The sequence below is a fragment of the Staurois parvus genome, unplaced genomic scaffold, assembly GCF_062004578.1.
Source record: "Staurois parvus isolate SC_StPar_1 unplaced genomic scaffold, SC_StPar_1.0 ptg000541l, whole genome shotgun sequence".
NCBI classification, from domain to species: domain Eukaryota; kingdom Metazoa; phylum Chordata; class Amphibia; order Anura; family Ranidae; genus Staurois; species Staurois parvus.
Genome location: NW_028318337.1, coordinates 1,782,698 through 1,805,722, shown reverse-complemented (window position 1 = coordinate 1,805,722; position 23,025 = coordinate 1,782,698). Strand labels below are relative to the sequence as shown.

The window sequence follows — 23,025 nt, the reverse complement described above, 5'->3', positions numbered from 1 at the left end:
TTCATGAGTTTTCTTTTTGCAAAAGTGCAGTGCTGTCCTGTGAGCTTGCTTTTAGTCTTCCCTTTTGTATCACACTGTAGAAATACTGAAATAGGAAGAGATACCCTGATCGCCGCACAACTCGTCCCAAGTGGTTAGCAGGTAAAAGCAGCCTTAGCTCGATTTAACGAAGCCATGCCCCCAACATGTTTTGCCGAACCTCTGGGGCTTAATCATTTGTAATTAATTATTTAATTAATCTTTTGTATCAGCTATACATGGAACAAAATCATGTTTACGGATGAGAACCTTTATGGAAAATCTTCCAGTTCAGAAGGTACACAAATGACTTTATTGAGAGGTGATAGAAGCTTAAGCAATTTTCAAGCAATCATCTGTAATTTGTTCTTTATTTTTTATAAGCCAGTACAATATTTTTTTTATTAATTATTCCTAAATTTGGTTCATTTTTAAATTAGAACATGTCATGTAGCCATTAGCATTTTAAACTGTAGATCTGATTTTCAAAGACCAATATATTCTACTAATATTAAAGAGTTACTAAACCCAGGACCCTGCATTCACTATATCTGGTCTCCCACAGTACACACAACATGGAAATGTAATCATTTTAGTAAATATAAACTGCTCAATACCTTTTCTCATCAGCAGTTAGAGCAGTCTTGTGACTTCTATCAGTGTCCAGCTGAGCACTGTTTAAAACATGTATGAGGAGTTTTCATTCTGCTCTAGGCGTATGGAGAACCCCTGACCTCTCTCTGGACAGTACTGATTGGACCTGTGCAGATCACATGTACTCTCCTAAGAAAAAAAAACTCTCTAGCAATACACGCCAGACTGAGCATGTGCAGAGTGACTCCACACGATATTTCTTATCAGGAGATAAGAGGGGGACACTGGAAGAAGGGGAGGATCAGAGAAGACAGGATCAAACAGTCTTTTTACACAATGCAGATGATTAATCCCTTAGGTTCCACAATGAGTATAACAAGCATGCTTTACTGCTGTGCGGGCGAGCCATGTGTGCCCAGGTGGATGACTGGAAGAATGCGAAGATTATTTATGAATTTTCTGCTACGGACATCGATGGCAATGCAGTTTCCCTGGAGAAATACAGGGGCTATGTCTGTATCATTGTCAATGTAGCATCTAAATGAAGAAAAACACCTGTAAACTACACTCAGCTTGCAGAAATTCACGCCAATTATGCTGAGAAAGGTTTACGTATCCTCGGATTTCCCTGCAATCAGTTTGGAAAGCAGGAACCTGGGGATGAAGCTCAAATTAAAGACTTTTGCCGCATCCTACAATGTAAAATTCAATCATTTTAGTAAATATAAAACTGCTCAATACCTTTTCTCATCAGCAGTTAGAGCAGTCTTGTGACTTCTATCAGTGTCCAGCTGAGCACTGTTTAAAACATGTATGAGGAGTTTTCATTCTGCTCTAGGTGTATGGAGAACCCCTGACCTCTCTCTGGACAGTACTGATTGGACCTGTGCAGATCACATGTACTCTCCTAAGAAAAAAAAAACTCTCTAGCAATACACACCAGACTGAGCATGTGCAGAGTGACTCCACACGATATTTCTTATCAGGAGATAAGAGGGGGACACTGGATGAAGGGGAGGATCAGAGAAGACAGGATCAAACAGTCTTTTTACACAATGCAGATGATTAACCCCTTAGGTTCCACAATGAGTATAACAAGCATGCTTTACTGCATATACAGACTGATTTTACTGTTGTGGGTTAGTAACACTTTAATGTCACCAAAGTATGACACTGAATGCTTACATATCCTGCTTCAATTTTTTACCCTTTGTTGATTCTATGTTGATGTACTGATTGCTACTTCCTTTCGATCTTTCACATGTATAGAGAACAAGGAAACGCTGTTTCACAGATTGGTAGGTAATATTGTAACCATTTCTGGCCCTGGAATTTACAATAAAATACACTTATACTTAAAGTGTAATTGAACATTGGAAGCCAATATGGGATAATACCTACTACTGCACTTGTGTTCTTATGCAAATAGCATAACTTAAAAGAAAATGGCTGCTTATGTTTTACTTGTCTTTTCTAAAAACTCCAGACTTTCCTGTATGTACTGTTCTGGTAGATCTCATTATTAGATGTATACTAAATTTGAACACTGTCAGTCTTAACAAAAGTAATAGAGATCTAGAAGCTGGACTTCTGCATGTTCAGTATGTTAATGAGGGGAAACTCAGTATGTCCCACTCTTTGTCAGTGGGGACAGACTTGAGTTTCCTCTCATTTAAAATTGTTTAGAGTAGCTGTCTGTCTGTCTGTCTGTCTGTCTGTCTGAAGCTTGCTCTAAACAATTGCCTAGAAAGTTAAGAAAGATTTTTTTGTTTTTAGGTATGCTGTGTCAGAGGCGTCCCTAGGGTTGTCACCCCTCCAGAGAGGAAAGAGTGGTGCCCGTGTAGCGGTAAAATTAGTATTCCATGAAAATATGTATCCCCTGAAGCAACTGCGCATGTGTCGGTTTCAGGCCGAAGAAGCCGATCTCCGACTTTAGGACAGAGCTGCCACAGTTAACCCCTTACAGGCTGCAAGCTGCTGAAGCTGATCCCGCCGATCACTATGGGTTGCAAGATCAGTTAACCCCGGATCACTATGGGTTGCAAGATCAGTTAACCTATACGGGGTTAACTGATCTTGCAACCCATAGTGATCCACGGGATCAGCTTCAGCAGTTTACAGCCTGTAAGGGGTTAACTGTGGCAGCTTTGTGCTAAAGTCGGAGGTTGGCAATTGGCTTCTTTGGCCTGAAACCGGCACATGTGCAGTTGCTTCAGGGGATACATATCTTCACGGGATACTCATTTTACTGCTACACTGGGGGCAGCTGTTACTGTTCTGGGAATCCAGGATCACCCCAACTGGCCAGGACCTTCACAGGGCCCAGTGGCTCTACTGGCATCCTGCTCCTGCACCCCCTGTGATGGTGTCACCCGATGCGGCCCCCACCCCCCACACCCGCCTAGGGACGCCACTGTTGTGAGCTGTGTGAATGGGAACACAAAACAAATAGTGTTCCCAACTGTAACTGCAAAAGTGGACATACACTTTAAAGGGAGGTTTTGGATGGGAGGTAGTCTTTAGGAGGAATGATATAAGTTAATTTGCCTATAGATTCAGGCTTGGCCTACATACCACTGGCAAAATTCTATGTGAACCAAACTTTTCAACTTTCACTTTGTACGGTGCTCTGCAGACTTCAGCAACAAATGCTCCCTTTTATGGCTTGTGTGTACTGAACTTAATACTTATGCAAATGCTGGTTACATGTAGATATGAACAGAAATGTGGGTTATAAAACATATTTGACATACTTAAAGAAATAAAATCAAGAGCACTATTTGTGAAGAAATATGTTATTCAGGATGCAGCAAATCCCTTGATCAAGAGAAAATCTCAACTTTTTTACAGTAGTACACAGGAAGGAAGGAAAAAGTAGAAATATTGCCCAGCAAACTAGTCATTTATTCATTCACATTCTAGCCTACACTTGGAAAATTATGCTGGAACTACAAATGTTTTCAACACCTTCCCTGCTCTCATAATATATATATATATTTTATAAAGAAGTTGCTTTTGTGACATAAATGTGTACAATTCACATTAATGTCATTATCTGCAACCACATTCTTTTGCAACCATGTTGGGATAAAGCTGAAGCTTAATGCCATTCTCGTGTGCTACCATAAGCCATTGTTCTTGATATTGTACAGGGACACAGCACGGAGGTCGGTCAAGGACAGACTGCCTTCTCTCTTGAAGTTGGATAAGCAGAATAACATGCGCCTGATAGTCACTTTGAGTGGTCTGTGGAAAACGGCATGGTCCCACACAGTTATTTATGTTGATTTCTTCAGGAAAATGAATATCCTTGTATTCTGCGTAAGGTTTTAAGTTGATGGTAAGCTCTTGCAAGCGACAATAAGGCTTTAGATCTGCTCCCCGGTTTTGGCGAGAAAGTTTTTTGTGGTCCTGCCAATAAGCTCGAACTGTCTGTAACATTTTAAGAAGCATCAGAGAATGTAGTTTCCTATGCTTACTTTCAGCCAACTGTGGTACTTTCTCCTCTCCCCCATGCAAATAACTAATGTTAAAATAACCATAGGAAGAATTTAAAAGTTTCTGAAGAATTTGAATATGCTCAGCAGTTGAGAGAATTTCCTTCAAGTCTTCTAGTACCACTTGCATCTTTTCTGTTATCTTTTCTAGCAATGTTCCATTCAAGCTACCTTGAATTCTGCTAGCCAGTACATCTTTGCTGCCAGGTAAAAATAGAAGAACAAGAGGTTCCTGAGATTCGACCAACCATTCCAAAGCCTCAGTTTCTGTAACATTGAAAAGCTGAGGTCGAAGGTCACCAGCACTGTCATCATCAGGATCAAGTGGAAGATGAATAGTAGAAGATGCTTTTCCATTAGATGCCATCAAAAGTGTTGAGAAGTGAGACAGTGTTTCTAAAAATTCGTCCTTTTTCTTAGATGGAACCACTATTTGATTAGACTGCATCCTGCAAATATAACATAGTATTTAGTATTAGTCACACAGGAGATATTTGCTTCGTGAGCAGTACATAGGAAGGGGTTAGGATCTCAGTGACTGTACACTGCAGTAAAATGGCAATTTTTGGAAGCATGCTGACCCCTAAAAGATGTCTGGTTTACATTTTACAGTATAATACTGTAACTATGGATCACGGGCCCCCCTAGGAAAATTATTAGGTGGTCCTATGCTTCTCTAATTGGAATTCTGTTTGCTTTCATAGCAATCATAAGCTCCAAAGAGCAGGGCCCTCCTAACCCTCTTGTATTGAACTGTATTGTTGCTGTGTTGTCTCCCTTTATTTTGTAAAGCGCTGAGCAAACTGTTGGAGCTATATAAATCCTGTATAATAATAATCATATAGCATATAGTCGTATAGTCAACATGATGACGTAATTTCCGGTATGGCGACAATCACCATCATCTTTGTTTATCCTATGTGTCATGTCTTATGAGGGTTCATAGCCCTGGATTTGTATGTGAGTGTGGTTTTATTATTTATTTGTCTGTGAAATAAAAATTGGTTGCGCTATGAGAAGCTCCTCTCTTTACATTTGAGCACATTCCTGAGTTGGATACTGTCTGGAGGAGATGCCCAACAGCCCTGATATGTAGAGGAGGTGATGCCCGCCAGCCTTGACATACAGAGGATTGAGGATTTGGATTGAATGCTTTTCTGACCGATTGGACAATTCGTGGAGGTGAGCGTACAGAAGGATCTCCTATCACTTTTTTATGTTTAGTGGGACTTTTCACTGCCATGTGGGACTGTCATTTTTTTACTGATCACTGTGTTATATTGTGTGAGTATAACCTGCACAGAGGACTAATCAATTAGACTGGCTGCTGCTAGCAAAATCACAAATGTGTACTGTGAACAAATGTGAGTGCAAGCAGAAAAATTGCTGTGCTGCCTCTCCCAAAAACTACTTTAAATAATTAATAAATGAATGAATGAACTCCTACTGCACAAAGAGTCCCCACAAATGTACATGTGCTATAATGCCCCGTGGGCTGGCAATTATATCCCTCTTCCCCAGTGACTAAATCCTAAATAAACCAATATGTAAATACAAGGTGCTTAAACGACAAAAATAGCACATATACAATGCCATGAAACTGTGTATACTGTATATATATATATATATATATATATATACAGTGAAGGAAATAAGTATTTGATCCCCTGCTGATTTTGAATATTTGCCCACTCACAAAGAAATGATCAGTCTAAAAATCGAATGGTAGGTGTATTGTAACACTGAGAGACAGAATAGCAACAAAAAATTCAAAAGAAATGCATGTCTAACAAATGATGCACTGATTTGCATGTTCATGATGGAAATAAGTATTTGATCCCCTATCATTCAGCAGGATTTCTGGCTACCAGGTGACTTTCATACAGGTAACAAGCTGAGATTAGAAGCAGTCTCTTAAAGGGAGTGCTGCTAATCTCATTTTGTTACCTGTATAAAAAGACACCTGTCCACAGGAGCAATCAAATAATCAGATTCCAAACTCTCCACCATGGCAAAGACCAAAGAGCTGTCCAAGGATGTCAGGGACAAGATTGTAGACCTACACAAGGCTGGACTGGGTTACCAAACTATCGCCAAGCAGCCTGGTGAGAAGGTGACAACAGTTGGTGCAATCATTCACAAATTGAAGAAACACAAAACAACTGTCAGTCTCCCTAGGTCTGGTGCATCATGCAAGATCTCACCTTGTGAAGTGTCAATGATCGTGAGAACAGTGAGCAATCATCCCAAAACTACACGTGAGGATCTTGCCAATAATCTCCAGGCAGCTGGGACCACAGTCACCAAGAAAACAATTGGTAACACACTACGCCGACAAGAATTGAAATCCTGCAGTGCCCGCAAGGTCCCTCTGCTCAAGAAAGCACATGTCCAGGCCTGCCTGAAGTTTGCCACTGAACATCTGAATGATGCAGAGGAGGACTGGTTGAAAGTGTTGTGGTCAGACGAGACCAAAATCAAGCTCTTTGGCATCAACTCAACTCGCCGTGTTTGGAGGAGGAGGAATGCTGCCTATGACCCCAAGAACACCATACCGACTGTCAAACATGGTGGTGGAAACATTCTGCTTTGGGGGTGTGTTTCTGCTAAGGGGTAGGACAACTGCACCACATCAAAGGGACGATAGACTGGGCAATGTACCGTCAAATCTTGGGTGTGAACCTTCTTCCCTCAGCCAGGGCATTGAAAATGAGTCGTGGATGGGTGTTCCAGCATGACAATGACCCAAAACACATGGCCAAGGCAATAAAGGTGTGGTTCAAGAAGAAGCACATTAAGGTCCTGGAGTTGCCTAGACAGTCTCCAAACCTTAATCCGATTGAAAATCTGTGGAGGGAGCTGAAAGTTTGAGTTGCCAAATGTCAGCCACCAAACCTTAATTACTTGGAGAGGATCTGCCAAGAAGAGTGGGCCAAAATCCCTCCTGAGATGTGTGCAAACCTGGTGGTCAATCACAGGAAACGTCTGACCTCTGTGATTGCCAACAAGGGATTTGCCACCAAGTACTAAGTCATGTTTTGTGCAGGGGATCAAATACTTATTTCCCTCATGAACATGCAAATCAGTTTATAATTTGTTAGACATGCATTTCTTTTGAAACAATACACCTACCATTCGATTTTTAGACTGACCATTTCTTTGTGAGTGGGCAAACATTCAAAATCAGCAGGGGATCAAATACTTATTTCCCTCACTGTGTGTATATATATATATATAGTCCCAATAATGTGCAAACATATAAAAGTTCCAAAACAACTGAAAGTTCCAAAAAAATCCAAAAGAAACCCCCATCTGCATCCAATGTGAATATTAAGTGTGATACATTAATAAATCTTCTTATCCATAGCAATTCTCTGTGCGTAGTGCTCCAATTAGTGCTCCCCCTCCACAGCCCCACTCACCACAGATAATTGACCACCTGGAATGGTAGGTCAAATATTGCATAAGATGTTGCAGTGCTCTTCTGCAGGAAAGTTGGCCATCTGTGTAGTCTTGACACCTCTATACACTGATGACAGACTCCATAGTGGATATTGCCATAGTGGACCATTCCAGGTGGTCAGTTATCTGTGGTGAGTGGGATCTGGAGGGGGAGCACTAATTGGAGCACTATGCACAGAGAATTTCTATGTATAAGAAGATTTATTACTGTATCACTTCATATACACACCGGATGCGGGTGGGGGTTTCTTTGGGATTTTTTTGGAAGTTTCAGTTGTTTTGGGACTGTGTTCTATTGTTCACTTTTTTTCATCTAAGGCATTATATTGAGATTTGTTCGCACAGCTGAGACTAGCAGGTCAGCCGGGTATTTATTGATTTACCTTCATGATCTTATTTATTTACATTATTCAGTTTGAACACATTTCTTATTGATTTCACAAACAAATACACTAATAGATTATTGTGTTTACAGTCTTTTGAGTAAGGCTCTGCTAGGCATTTATTATTTTTCAATTTAAATGGTTTGTCAGCTTTCTTATTACAATTGAGTCTAGATGGGTGGATTATTTAGTAGCAGCACTCCTCATTTGTTAATTGGCCAATTGAGTGTTAGGACACTTTTTGGTGCTTTCAGAATTTAGGGTGGGCATTGTTCCCTTGGCAGCGCATAAGACGTTTTATATTATTCATATAGAGATTCCCATACTGTGCATACAGTACTTCTTTCCAAATCTGTCTGCTAAATACTATTGTCCCCAGCATAAATCACTATATAACCAGATAGCTCTGACCCCCACAACCTAAACCTTATAGCATTCACATCTATGTGTTTAGTTACAGTAGATATAACATGTTTACACACCCCTGGTGTGTACTGACTCCTATTTAACATGATTTTGAATGTGATTGCTTAATTCTGAACACAGCTACATCCCAAGTTATAAGAGGGTGTGCCCTCTTGTGCAACCATATTATTTTAGTTTTTTAGTTTTACTTCCCTCCACCTAAAAAATTTCAGTTTGTTTTTCAATTGAGTTGTACAGTTTATAGGTCACATTAAAGGTGGAAAAAGTTCTGAAATTATTTATTTTTGTCGAATTTTTTTACATCACAGAAATCTGACATTTTAACAGGGGTGTGTAGACTTTTTATATCCACTGTACATCCTTGAGTGTGAACTGCATGAGGATTAAAGAGTCAGTAGAAACATCTTGGAGCCTGTATGACAGTATGTCTAACCAGACCCCACTAATAACAGTCTTCAGCATTTGGTGCAAATAGGCCTCATACCCACTGGACGCTATAAAAACACTAGTAGTGTTAGCTGTAAAAATTTTGTTCACGGTTTTTAGATTTTTTGCATTAGCGTTTTTAGCATTTTTCAACATTTGCGTCTTTTAGCAAAACTATACTCCTACACAAGCTTGAGGATCAAAAACGCTCATAAACACCATATAACAGTGTTTTTCAGCGTTAGAGCGTTTTTACAGCTTAACCGCTTAAGGCTCACCCACAGTACTTTTACTGCTGCAGGGCGGGCCCGCTACACAAAATCACGTATATATACGTGATTTTGCATGTCCGGGTAGGGGGCACGCACGAGGCGCTTGACCTCCCTACCCATGCCACCTATCGCGGCCCCTGGGTGTCAATCACCGGGTCCCAGCCGGTGATTACCCACCAGCACCCGGTGATTACCGGCAAACACCGACAGGGAGGAGGGCTGCATTGTTTACAAATGCAGCCCTCCTTCCTGTCAGTTTGGGCACACTGATCAAGATGGCTGAGGACAGCCATCCCGATCAGTGTGCTTACATTGAAGTACACACCCCCTGCTCCTAGTAAAACACTCCCATCACACAGTTAACCCTTTGATTGCCCCCCAAATGTTAACCCCTTCCTCCCCAGTCCCAAGAGTACAGTGTCAGTGCTTTTTTTTTTTGCACTGATCACTGTATTGGTGTCACTGGGGATGTCAGTGACACCAAATCAGTTCCCCCTCAGTGTAAAAATGCCCACCGCAGTCCTGCTTTAAGTCACTGATTGCCACCATAAGTCGCTGATCGTCGCCATTATTAGTATAAAAAAAATCCCAGTATCTATACTGCCATTTGTAAACGCTATAACTTTCACATAAACCAATTAATTTACACGTATTTGGATTTTTTTCAGCAAAGACATGTCGCAGAATACATTTTGTCCTAAATTTATGATTAAATTTGATTTAAACATTTTTTACTGGACATGTTTTATAGCAAAAAGTCCAAAATATAGTTTTTTTCTCAAAATTGTCGGTCTTTTTTTTTTTATAGCGCATAAAATAAAAAACGCACAGGCAATCACATACCACTGAAAGAAAGCTCAATTCGTGGAAAAAAGGATGTAAATTTAATTTGGGTGCAGCGTTGCATGACTGCGCAATTGTCAGTTAATGTAACGCAGTGTCGTAACACTAACGGCTTTTTTAACTGCTTCCTGACCTCCCTGTAGCAGAAAAACTGCTACAGGGCGGCACGGGTGTGCAAAATCATGCATATATACGTGAATTGCGCTCCCATGGTTTTTACGCCCCTCCCTGATAGCGTCAGATTGCCCGTCAGTACACCAGTCATCACATTTAACCCCTTGATTGCCAGGAACACGCTCATACACCATTGCTAGTATAGTGTCTGAACGGATCAATATCTTTGATCAGATCAGCACTATACCAGCGTTCACATTAGTATAGTGACTCCAAAAATGCAGCGGAATCAGCCCCGGCACCTGCCAGCACCTGCGTTTAGCCCCTACGCTTACCCCCCCCTTCTCCCCCACCAAGTGCAGTGTCAGTAGGTCACTGTCACCTAATACATTGCACACAAAACCGCAGTGTTCACAGAATCAACACCCGTACTTCCCCCATTCACTGCCCAACCTGGAATTCAGGTGGAAACAACAAATGTAATTAGATTTTTATGAGCTGTTTTCATGGAAGATCAGTATGCATTGATTGTGGAGCAAAGCAATTTTTATGCACAACAATTTATCGCAGTCAAATTCAAACCTTGCCAGGCCATTCGCATGGAAACTCATTGCAGTTTCCGAATTTAAATTTTTTGGGGGCCTAACCCTCAACATGGGCATTACTAAAAAAAATGAATAGTGGTTGTATTGGTCCACAGACCCGATTCATCATATGCCCGTGTTCTCTGCTGCCATGGCCAGGCATAGATATGAGAGTATATTGTGTTTTATGCATTTCAACGACAACACACTCTGTCGTCCTCAGGGTGACCCTGAATCTGACCGACTCCACAAAATTCGGCCCCTCGTAAATCACCTTAACCAAAAATTTGTAGAGATCTATACTCCCCAGCAAAACATCTGCGTTGATGAGTCCCTCATTAATTTTTCTGGTCGCCTTGCTTTCAAACAATTTCTCCTCAGCAAGCATGCCAGATATGGGGTCAAGATGTATAAGACTTGTGAGAGGGCAACATGCTATACATATAAGTTTCAGATTTACGAGGGAAAAGATAATCACGTGGAGCCCCCTGGATGCCCAGACTACATGGGGAGTAGTGACAAGATAGTTTGGGATTGGTGTCATCCTTTTTCCATATGTGGTACCACTTATACGTGGACAATTTTTATTCATGCGTGCCACTATTTAGACATTTGTACAATCTTGGAATTGGCGCATGTGGCACTGTGTGATCTAATGTGTGCCCACTATTAGAAGTGGGTGGATGCAGGGCGGTATATTCTAATGATGAGCATACCACACACTTTTTCTGGCAGAGATTTCTTCTCTTTTTTTTTATTCAGCCCACAGGCTGCATACAAAAGACAATAAGAGAACATAGCATATATACCCAAGAAGGACCAGCAACATACTGGTACATCACTGGACTTTGAATGGTTATACCAGGATGATGCCTACAGCTGCAGATATCATCCTGGTATCATTTTTTTCAGCCAGCGATCTTCTTTCATGTAAAAGATATCCTAGTGGCTAATTAGCTGCATGATTGCTTTTACAAGCAGCGGGAGATGATGCCCCCCCCCTCCCACGCTGCCTTCCACGGCCTTTTCAGGCAATCCCGTGCTTATCAGGGGAACCTGAGAATGCAGCCTGTTTTTCTGCCAACTGACCATAGATCTGATTGGAGACCGGAATGGTGCCAATCATATCTGTAGTCTAAGAGACCGGAAGCTACGATCATTTCATCACTTCAGTTTCGCAGGATATAAACAGTGCCATTTGTAAATTGCGAAACCGTCTGATTACACCGATCTTGGTGAGATTAGATAATGTAAGGGCAGAGGAGATATCTAGAGTCTGATAGACCCCAGATTTCTCAAAAAAGAATATATGACAATGCCCATTGAAGTTATAGGGGATATTTGCATTCCCTGTGATTAGCATTAAAAGTGATAAAAAAAAATAAAAATAAAAATGAAAGGGACAGTGTAAAACTAATGAAAAAAAATCAAAATAACTAAAAAAAAAGCACCCTCGACCCCCCTCCCGCATGCGCAAGCGTTGACCCTGTGTCTGTATGTAAACAGCGGTTGCACCATGCATGTGAGGTATCGCCGCAAACATCAGATCAAGGGCAGTGAGGCTTTTTAAGCGTTGCCTATCTATTTACTCAGCATACCATCATCTTTTATATTGTAGCAAATAATTGGCCAATATATTGTGTTTTTGTGCATTAAAAGTAAAAAAAGTGTATTTTTTTTTAAAAATTGGCGCTTGAAAAATCGCTGTGCAATAAAAAATTGCAGGACCCACCATTTTATTCACTAGGGTGTCTGCTTTAAAAAAATATAATGTTTGGGGGTTCAAAGTAATTTCCTACCAAAAATACTGATTTTTTTCATGTGAACAAAAAGTGTCAGAAAAGGCTTGGTCTTCAGGTGGTTAGAAGAGTGAATGATGTGTGGCATAAACTTCTAATGCTGGGAATAAAATGCCTCCACCCTCCAAAGCGACCCCTTTTTGGAAAGTAGACACCCCAAACTATTTGCTGAGAGGCATGTCGAATCAATAAAAGAATTAATTTTTTTTACCACAAGTTTTTGGAAAATAACATAAAACAAATACATTTTTTTTACACAAATTGTCCAATTAAATGATTTATTGCTCTCACATGCCATGGGTATATGTGGAATTGCTCCCCAAAATACATTCTGCTACTTCTCCCGAGTTTGGGGGTACCACATGTGAGAGACTTTTTGGCAGTCTAGCCAAGTACAGGACCCCAAAATCCAATAAGCACCTTCAGGCTTTTAAAGGGCTTTATTTCCTCATTACATTTCCTGACTACCTATCACAGTTTCGGAGGACGTTAAATGCCAAGATAGCACCAAACCCCCCCCCCAAATTACCCCTTTTTGGAAAGTAAGACACCCCAAGGAATTTGATAAGAAGCATGGTGAGTATTCTGCAGATCTCATTTGTTGCCACAAGTTTTTGGAAAATGAAGAAAGAAAACAAAAATAAAAACATTTTCTCTTTTATTATTTCAAAACCTTGTGAGAAAAAATTAGATCTGCAAAATACTCATCATGCCTCTTGTTAAATTCCTTGAGGTGTCTACTTTCCAAAAAGGGGTAATTTGGGGGGGGTGCTATCCTGGCATTTCTGGGCCTCTGAAACTGTGATAGGTAGTGAGGAAGTAAAATGAAGTAGTTACGCACCTTTAGGCTTTCAAAGTGGTCATTGGATTTCAGGCTCTTGTATGTGGCTAGGCTCCCAAAAAGTCTCACACACGTGGTATCCCCATACTTGGTAGAAGTAGCAGAATGTATTTTGGGGTGTAATTCCACAGATATCCATGGCTTGTGTGAGCAATATATAATTTAAATGAAAACCTTGTGTAAAAAAAAAAATGTTTTTGGCATTTTTCAGAAACTTGTGGAAAAAAAAAAGAATCTTCCATGGACTCAATCTGCCTCTCAGCAGATATCTTAGGGTGTCTACTTTCCGAAAAGGGGTAATTTGAGGGTGTTTGTACAATCCTGGTATTTTAGCACCTCAAGAAATGTGATCATTCAGAAAGTAAAAGCTGTGTAAATTCCATTATCTATACCATAGTTTGTAGACGCTATAACTTTCACACAAAGCAATCAATATACACTTATTGGGAATTTTTTTTACCAAAAACATGTAGTAGAATACATTTTGGCCTAAATTTATGGCGAAATTTGAGTTTTTTGGATATTTTTTATGACAGAAATGAAAAAATATTTTTTTTTCAAAACTTTTTTGTTTATAGCGGCAAAAATAAAAAGTTCACAGGTGATCAAATACCACTGAAAGAAAGGACGTAAATTTCATTTATGTACCATATTGCATGACCGCGCAATTGTCAGTTAAACTAGTGCAGCACTGTAAAGCACAAAATGGTGGAAATTGCAGTATCTATACCATAGTTTATAGACGCTGTAACTTTCACACAAAGCAATCAATATACACTTATTGGGTTTTTGTTTACCAAAACCATGTAGCAGAATACATTTTGGCTTACATTTATGACTAACCTTGAGTTTAATATATATTTTTTATAGCCAAAAGTAAAAAATATCACTTTTCTTAAAAATTTGTGTTTTTTTTTATTTATAGTGTAAAAAAAATACAAAGCGCACAGGTGATCAAATACCACCAAAAGAAAGCTCTATTTGTGTGAAAAAAAAGGATGTAAATTTCGTTTGGGTACAGCATTGTATGACCGCGCAATTATCAGTTGAGTGCAGCGCCGAATAACAAAAAGAGGCCTGGTCATTAAGGGGGGTAAATCCTCAGGAGGGCAAGTGGTTAAAGCAGCCTTGGAAACATGCCTAGCATGCTTGTCTGTTCACTCCCTACAAGGATACTGATAAGAGCAATTAGGAGCCACTAATCAATTCTTTCAAAGAATTTGTGTTGTAACTAAATTCCATGACACTTGTGAGCCACTGACCTGGAACAAGTATTTAGTTGAGATTTTCTACACTTCTCTGGCTCCATGCTTGTTCCAAGTACATCAGTAACTTGATAGAAAATTCAGGATCAGGTTGGATGACAGCCCCAGAGTCTATAACTTTAAAAACCAGCAAGCAATGGTAGCTCTTTTATTTTTTCCACACCAATTTAATTAAAAAAAACTAAGGTGGAACTCCAACCAAACAACTTAACGCCATATTGAAACACATATAACTGATTTGCGTTCCAAAATATTTCCAATTCTGCTCAGCCAATCCATCAGCACTACATGTTTCATCTGCCTGCTTACGATATAAAAGAACATAATCACATAGATTATCTTCCTGTATTTTGCTCCTCCTGCAATTTATGAAATGCCTCCTTTCCAGCTCTTGGTGCCAGCATCCATAGTATTTTAGAATATATTCAACAATGTTAACAAATACATAATATGTATTTATTGAGTTCTTCTATAAACACTGCAGAGAAAACTAATTGTGCTCCTGAATGTCTCCATCCTTCCTGAGCTGCCAATTGCCTGGCCCAAGTACTGTCACATGGCGCAGTTTTCGGAAACCTGATATTTGCATAGGCCTTTTGAGGGGCTTCAAAGACAACTATGACCATGTGATGCCTGCGCGCAGCATACCTATTATTTTTGTTTAATTAAGAAATAGCACAAGTTAATTTTAATCAAACTGATTACATTTCTTTTGAGATTATAGGCATTACTGTTGTTTATTTATTACAAGGGTGAACAAATTAATGCATTTAGAAGCTGATCAGTCCAACTTATGAACAGCAGACACTGGAAGGTTTAAAAAATAGGCATCAGTACTTATTTCTAGGTGCACTGGCTTCCCAGACAAACTTTTACCATTACTGATGTTTAAGCCAATACATAATAAACAAGCAAATTCATTATTTTGAATATTGAATCAATATTCAGTTTATCAGCAGCAAATATTTCTTTACAGAACAGCTTATAGACAGATGTATCTATGCTATAGTTACTTTGCTATGTAAGTATACAAATAAGGAGAACCCTGTGGTCTTACAAAATAACGTCACTAGAGAAAAAGATAATGGAGGCAATGGTCTTTTATACACACCTGGAACTTGGTCTTTTTCGATCAGACTGTATGATGGATGGATAGACTGCAGCCTGGGCATGATGGCCTACAATCATAAATATAACCGGTGTGATCTTGGTCAAACAATTTTCATCCATACCAAACAAGTACTGTTCTGATTCAGCAGCTGAAACTGTAAGTCCTGTCCACATAAGACATTGTAAGACAAAGTGAGTGAAGAAATATACATTCCATGGTATACAAGTCAATGTTTTCATATGTCAGAAGATAAAGTGCAGAAATGTGTCAAGATTGTCCTTAGCAATAAATATTAATGTTTCAAAACAGGTTGCAAATGGAAACAAAGATCTTATTCCTGTAGTAGATCTTGTGTATCAAAGTTCAGTACTTTTTACTGAACAAATAAATCTAATTTTAAACTATCATGGACCTATTAAGTAGAGAATATTATACATCACTAATTAAATAGACCATTGTGTTTATAACTACCACCATTCATCTAAGTATATTTTATTTTATAGCTAAAATCCAGTTATCTTAACTGCATGTAGATACAATTGTAAAAATAAATATTTCCATATTATCTAAAAGTAAGAGCTCTTTCACACTTGACTAATTCTAACTCTTGCCAAACACCCCTATAGCGTTTGACAAATGATAGACAGGCATTTGGGAAGCGTTTTTAACGCTCCGCAAACGCTCCCCAAATGCCCCATGCAAGGTTTTGAGGCGTGTTTGAGGCGTTTGCCAAGTGTTAAAACCACACCACAAATGCCTATAATGAAGTTAAATGGTATTAACGCTCCGCAACCATACAGCAACCGCACGACAAATGCTTGCCAAGCGTTTGTGGGGCGGCATCATAGACTTGAATGGGAGGCTTCAACTCCTCCTGACTGGACACGAGGCGTAAGTTTTGACGCGATGCTATTGCTTCAGTGTGAACAGCACTGTGTGCTGCCATGTGCAGAATTTTCATAGGTGTTTGAGAAGCGTTAAAAACGCTTCCCAAACGCCTGTCTGACGCCTGCTGACAAAGCTAGTGTGAACGTAGCCTAAATGTAACTTGACAAATTTTAAACAAATTGCACATCATCAGCTGTATCTCAAATGCACATCAAAAGCCAAAGTCTGCACAATATGTTAACCAATCAATGTGTATTTAAATCCAACAAATCTGATATATCACTAGATCACTATTGCAGTAATTATAAACTATTTGAATTCTGTTTTATAATATTACTAACCAAAAGGGTTCATGTTTGGTGGATTATAGGACTAATGGGTTTACAATCATGTTTATATATATATTGAAATATGACGCCCCAGTTAAGTTTATGTTGGATTGATGCTTCTGATGTTTTTCTTTCCTTTTTTTTTAATCATGAAATATAACATGACTATTTATAATTGTTCATTGTGGTAGAAATACAGTATACTATGAAATGGTTTGGGAAGATTAGGATATTTGATGGAACTATCAAATATCCTAATCAAATTATATATATAGCTCTGAAGAAGGGGGTTCGTCTCCCCGAAACGCATCAGCTTATTCCTAATTAGGGCACAGCATTGTATTGACTGCCATTGCGGACTACTTATTCTGCTTTTATTCTCCTTTGGTTTGTGAGTATATATCTATTTGATTATGTATTATTTATTTATTTATTTCAGGTACTTATATAGCGCCGTCAATTTACACAGCGCTTTACATATATATTGTACATTCACATCAGTCCCTAACCCTAAAGGGGTGTACAATCTAAGGTCCCTAACGTACATTCATACATATACATACTAGGGCCAAGTTAGACAGGATCCAATTAACCTACCAGTATGTCTTTGGAGTGTAGGAGGAAACCGGAGTACCCGGAGGAAACCCACACAGGCACAGGGAGAACATGCAAACTCCAGGCAGGTGGTGCCGTGGTTGGGATTCGAACCAACGACCCTAGTACTGCCAGGCGGAAGTGCTAACCATTTAGCCACTGTGCTGCCCCAATAAACACATGGTGTACCGCAGTAATGCATGATGGGAGTGCACCCTTGTTTGCTTTTGTTCATTTAATCCTATACAGATCTTTTCTGCAGGATCTTTGAGCAAGCATTGTTTATTTCCCACATTCAGATTAAGAAACAAAACAGTTACAACCTATATGCCTAAAACTGATTGATGGCTGTTGGGCAATTTAAAACCATTAGTACTAGTGCTTTAACATATAAGGGCCACTTATTATAATGGAAGAAAGAGGAGGACTTGATCTGTCTGTAACATCAATAAAACCTTAGCTGCATTTCATCTAGAATGGATTAAAAAGAGGGGTTATCTGATTTATGGCTCTAAAGGTACATTTCCTTATACTTATAACCAAAACAGCAGAAACCTATACATTATTAAGTTGAATATACAATAAACATTACAATCATTTACAATGTATACTATAAGCCTGCAAGTACATATATTTTAATGCCATTTATCTAAACAAAAAGCATAAACAATTTTATAGTGGAGGCAGATATTATAATTTAATTTCGAGATATAAGAAGACAACTTGATAAAAAAACAAGAATCTGTTCCAGGTAAATGTTAGTTTTTGGCGCAGTACAGTTCAATTTTCTTTAATTAACTACTTAACACTAAAAATAACTTTTAACAATTGAGGTGGACCTTACAGTATTTTTTGCAGCTGCTAAGGGTTTTACAGTAGACCCCCCCTCGTGTACACACGCACTCTTTACCCATTACATCATATATTTCTGGGGTTAAAAAAACTATTACTCAAAGTAAAAACAATATTTACTTTGGAATTCTGCTTCTGGCTGTCTCACCTAGGCTGAGGATCCCAAATCTCACAAGAAGGCACTCCTGTACAATGCAGGAATAGGATCCTTGACTTTCCCAGGATCCTGCTAATATACTTGGTGACATCACTCTCACCTAGGCAAAACAACTGGAAACTGGGGAACAAGAAACATTTTTTTTCCTCCATAATTATTTAAGATGGGAATTGGCTACTATAAAGCCCTTAATTGTTGTGGGTTGCGAGGTCTACTTTAGTTGAATCCTAATGTCTGACCCTGTTCCTATTTTTTTACCTTAACCCTTAGGCCAAACTATGAAATTGAACTACAACCTATAGCCTTTTTGAATTTTTGGTTACAGCAGGTAAGTGCTAACTTAACCTTTGACACCTTTTAAACTATAAGTCTTCATTCACACCTGAGCATTTTGTAGTGCAGAGCTCCAAAACGCTCAGGGGGGAAAAAAAATCAATATTACTCTATGTAGATGGTTCACATCTCCACTCCAATTCACCTGAAGTAGGACGCCTGAAGCTCAAAAAAGTTTTGGAGCTACTTTTGTAGCTCAAATTGGGCAGATATGCACGTTTTTGTCATGTTTTTATTCTTATAGAAAAGAATAGAAATGCTTAATTGGTGCGTTTTTACGCGATTTTCTGTTCAAATGAAAATATGTTTTAAAAAAAATAGTAATTATATATGAATAAATAAATGTAAAATAAATAATAATTAACCCTTAAACTTATAAAAATGGTTAGGGTTGTTCTTGTTTGTTTGTTTGGTTGTTGTTTGTTTATTTGTTTGTTTGGTTGTTGTTGGTTTGTTTGTTTGGTTGTTGTTTGGGTGTTCCGTTGTTGGTGTTGTTGTTTTGTTTGTTTGTTTGCTTGGTTGTTGTTGTTTGGTTTGTTTGGTTGTTGTTGTTGTTGGTTTTCAACTTTCTTAGGTTTTAGGGGGTTAAGGTTATGGGTTAATTATTATTAATTTATTATTACAAGTATTTAGTTATGATTATTTTTATTTATTTGTGTATTTTTTAAATGTATTATTATTAATAATAATAATTTAATATATTTTTAGGGGTTAGGGGGTTAAGGTTAGGGGTTGATTATTACTTATTTTTTTATTACATAGCATTTATATATGATTATTTTTATTTACTTGTGTATTTATTTAACAGTTATTTATTCATTTATTATTAATATTATTGTTATTATTATTATTATTATTATCATCAGCCTATCAAAAAATATTAAATAATAAAATAATTAATTTATAAATAGTAAAATAATAAATTATTAATATTAATAATAAAAATAATAATAATAACAATAAAAAAAGAAATAAAAGCAGATGGAAATGCTGAAGCAAAAACATGCAAAAATCACGGTAAAATATGCACAAAAACCCTAAAAAATGCTACGCTCAGATAGGAATGGAGCCTAAGTCTAATTTTGTTGAAAACAAAAGAATCCACACAAGTTAACTATTCACAAACATTTTACAGATGTATATCTTTCTTTCTGATAAAATTGCTGTTTTTTACAGTGCCTTTTATCAGAAACATTTCTAATTGGGTGGCTTACCCTTCATTAAATTAGTTGAGCAAATTCAATGCTGAATGGAAAAAAAGCTGGAGTGACTGCACTTAATATATAACAGCTATTGCATGGATTAAATTATATTTGACTTGTGGGCCTTACCATAATGTTAGTGTCCCATATATCTAGGTGCCTACATGTAATTTCTGATTATCTGTAAATCATTTTTTGAGCCCTGATTACTGAGGTGCTCTGATATGCAAGTAGCTAGCAGTTTCTGTGATCACCGGCTTTGATCCACCAAATCCCACCCTTCACTATTGGTTAATGAGACCACACAACATTGTGGTGGTCCAATCGTAATATGCAGAAGGTAAGAAAAGACAGGCCAGATCCAGTGACCAAAGGTGCTAATCTTGGTATTGATGACACATGGAGTGCTCAACAAGAAACTAAAATGATGTACAGATACAGTACTGTTGTACAAAATAGGCGTCACTTTGGTGTTAATACTCACAGGTATTACCTCTCCAGGAGCTTCCAAACACTAAAATATCAATATTAGTTGGACTAGCCTTTTAAAGTGCCCTTGTAAAGAAAGAAATATGGAAGCTGCCACTGTTGACTTTTTTTTTTTAAATATACAGACCCTGGGTTCATCACCCTAAATCTAATTTTACTACCTAGTATTCCACTGAACTGGAACAGGCATGCCAAACAGTAGCTTCCTTTCACTGACTAGCTAGATAGTGAGTAGGGATACAAATGTCTGCCCTGGACATTTTTAAAAACAAGCCAGCAAACAGGGTTTTTCCTCCTTTTTTTCATGTGCTTCCTTTAAACTGAAATCATAGCTTGTTATTCTTTTTGCTTCCTTACCCTCAGGATATTGTTTCATATGAAAGGAGATGTGGAGCTGTAGGTCCCCCGACTCAACACTCTTAACTGTTCCACTGAGTTTGAGAACAAGATAGCGAGTCTCTGGTGACATGCAGACAACCTATAAATACAGTGCTTTCATCAAAAGTTCAGCTTTGTCTTAACAAGCAAAAAATATTAAACAATAATAACCTGTTACAGTCATTATAATAACATCTTAGTATAATATATAATAATAGTAATTCACATAACCATTTTAGCAACCATTTATCCATATAGTGGCTTCACCATTTTAACAACCATTTATCCATATAGTGGCTTCACCATTTTAACAACTATTTATCCATATGGTGGCTTCACCATTTTAGCAACCATTTATCCATATGGTGGCTTCACCATTTTAACAACCATTTATCCATATGGTGGCTTCACCATTTTAACAACCATTTATCCATATGGTGGCTTCACCATTTTAACAACCATTTATCCATATCGTGGCTTAACCATTTTAACAACTATTTATCCATATGGTGGCTTCACCATTTTAACAACCATTTATCCATATGGTGGCTTCACCATTTCAACAACGATTTATCCATATAGTGGCTTCACCATTTTAACAACCATTTAGCCATATAGTGGCTTCACCATTTTAAAAAACATTTATCCATATAGTGGCTTCAACCACAGAAAATCTACAAGTTCCAACATGTCCCACCAGCTCTAAAAGCTACATACTGTCCATGCTTATTCTAGATATAACATTATATTAGCAACAATTGAGTGTACATGATGTTCAACATTTACACATACAGTATTCCCAGCTGAATAAATGTTTTATTAAATTGTCTATACCTACTTGTGGTTGAGGGAAAGCTTCTCCTGACATTCTGATCTTGGATTGAAGATGGCTCACAGGAAGCTTGCGGGTATCAAGAAAAAATACTCCTATTAGTAAATGCAAGTGTTGAAGGATGGGAGAAATGTATTCCTGTACGCTTCCATGAAAATGCATGTTGACTCCAAGTTCCCATTTCACTTTAGGTGAGAAAAAAAAAAGTATATTAGTTACTAATATTAATGCAGCATTTTAAAAATGACAATTATGTGCTTTTTTTATTTTATAAGAGAACAAAAAAGAGAATACCTTTTTTAAGATGCATGATCACCAATTGTCTTCCTTGAGGATCTGCAAGAAAGTTTGCAAGTTGCTTTGTAGCTATTAACGCTGTGGACTGCTTGTCTTCTAAGCATATGCCAAACAAGTGTGACTGTCCCCAAGACTCTTGCTTGACCGAATCCAGAAAGCCAGCCTCATACTCCCTAAGGAGCCCATGTGTCTCCAGGTTACCCCAGCTTGTTCCTGCCAATGCTTCACATTCTGTCTCATTTTGCTCAGAGTATAACACTTCTACTGGTAGCACATGATTTTTCTTCTCCACCATACTTTCTGCTATGTCCCTCGTGCCAACGTTGCTGGGCAGTGATTGACACATTAGGGGAAACAAAAACCACCACACAGCACATAAAATCCCCATTACTCCGTTGAAAAAGTATTAATAGAATTGTAAGTATCCTTGACTGTACCACTATTTTAACCCTGTTTCTTCCAGAGCATACGGGGTCAGAGACATCTTTTGAAGAAGACCAGTTGCTGTTAGATAGCCTAGTATTTCCTGAGTAGTGGTACCATCTCACTCCTAATTATTCTGTTGAGAAGATGTTGCCAAATCATGTGCAGAAGGGAGGGAAGTTCCAGTGTTGTGAATAGTTTGAAAACCTTGAACAACCTGGGGGATGTATATTCCCAAACTGTGTTCTCCCATGTGTGTGTGTATTTTGTTAATACAGATGGAATGGGATCCCTAGGAATTTATTTTTACTCTTCCGCCCCTGTGAAAGAATCTCCTGTACCTTGACCTTGAATGTGGCCAGGATAACAATACATCTATTGAGGAACTTGTTATAATGCCAGAAAAGACCAACTGCACATGTATAACTGGTTATTACAAATGGGGAGATTTCAGAGACATCTGCTTAATGAAAGATTGGATATTTCAGCCTGTGGACTACAATGCTTTTCTACTGACATCAAAGCTGTAACAGAACTGAACCTTGAGCACCAGTTTTGAACTCTTGTGAACACAAACAAGTCAATTACAATTAGCCAATATTTTACATAATTAGAT

General features: G+C 38.3%; 1 protein-coding gene across 1 annotated transcript; it reads right to left on the bottom strand.

The window, feature by feature from the left end:
- Nucleotides 1–3,593: 3,593 nt before the first annotated feature.
- On the bottom strand, nt 3,594–22,374 carry AMH (anti-Mullerian hormone). Its single transcript, XM_089690731.1, has 5 exons — nt 21,984–22,374; nt 21,696–21,874; nt 20,837–20,957; nt 15,636–15,798; nt 3,594–4,558 (listed from the first exon to the last, which is right to left on the bottom strand). Exons 1-5 carry the CDS (start codon nt 22,372–22,374, stop codon nt 3,664–3,666), a joined length of 1,749 nt encoding a protein of 582 aa, XP_089546857.1. The 3' UTR covers nt 3,594–3,663.
- Nucleotides 22,375–23,025: the final 651 nt, after the last annotated feature.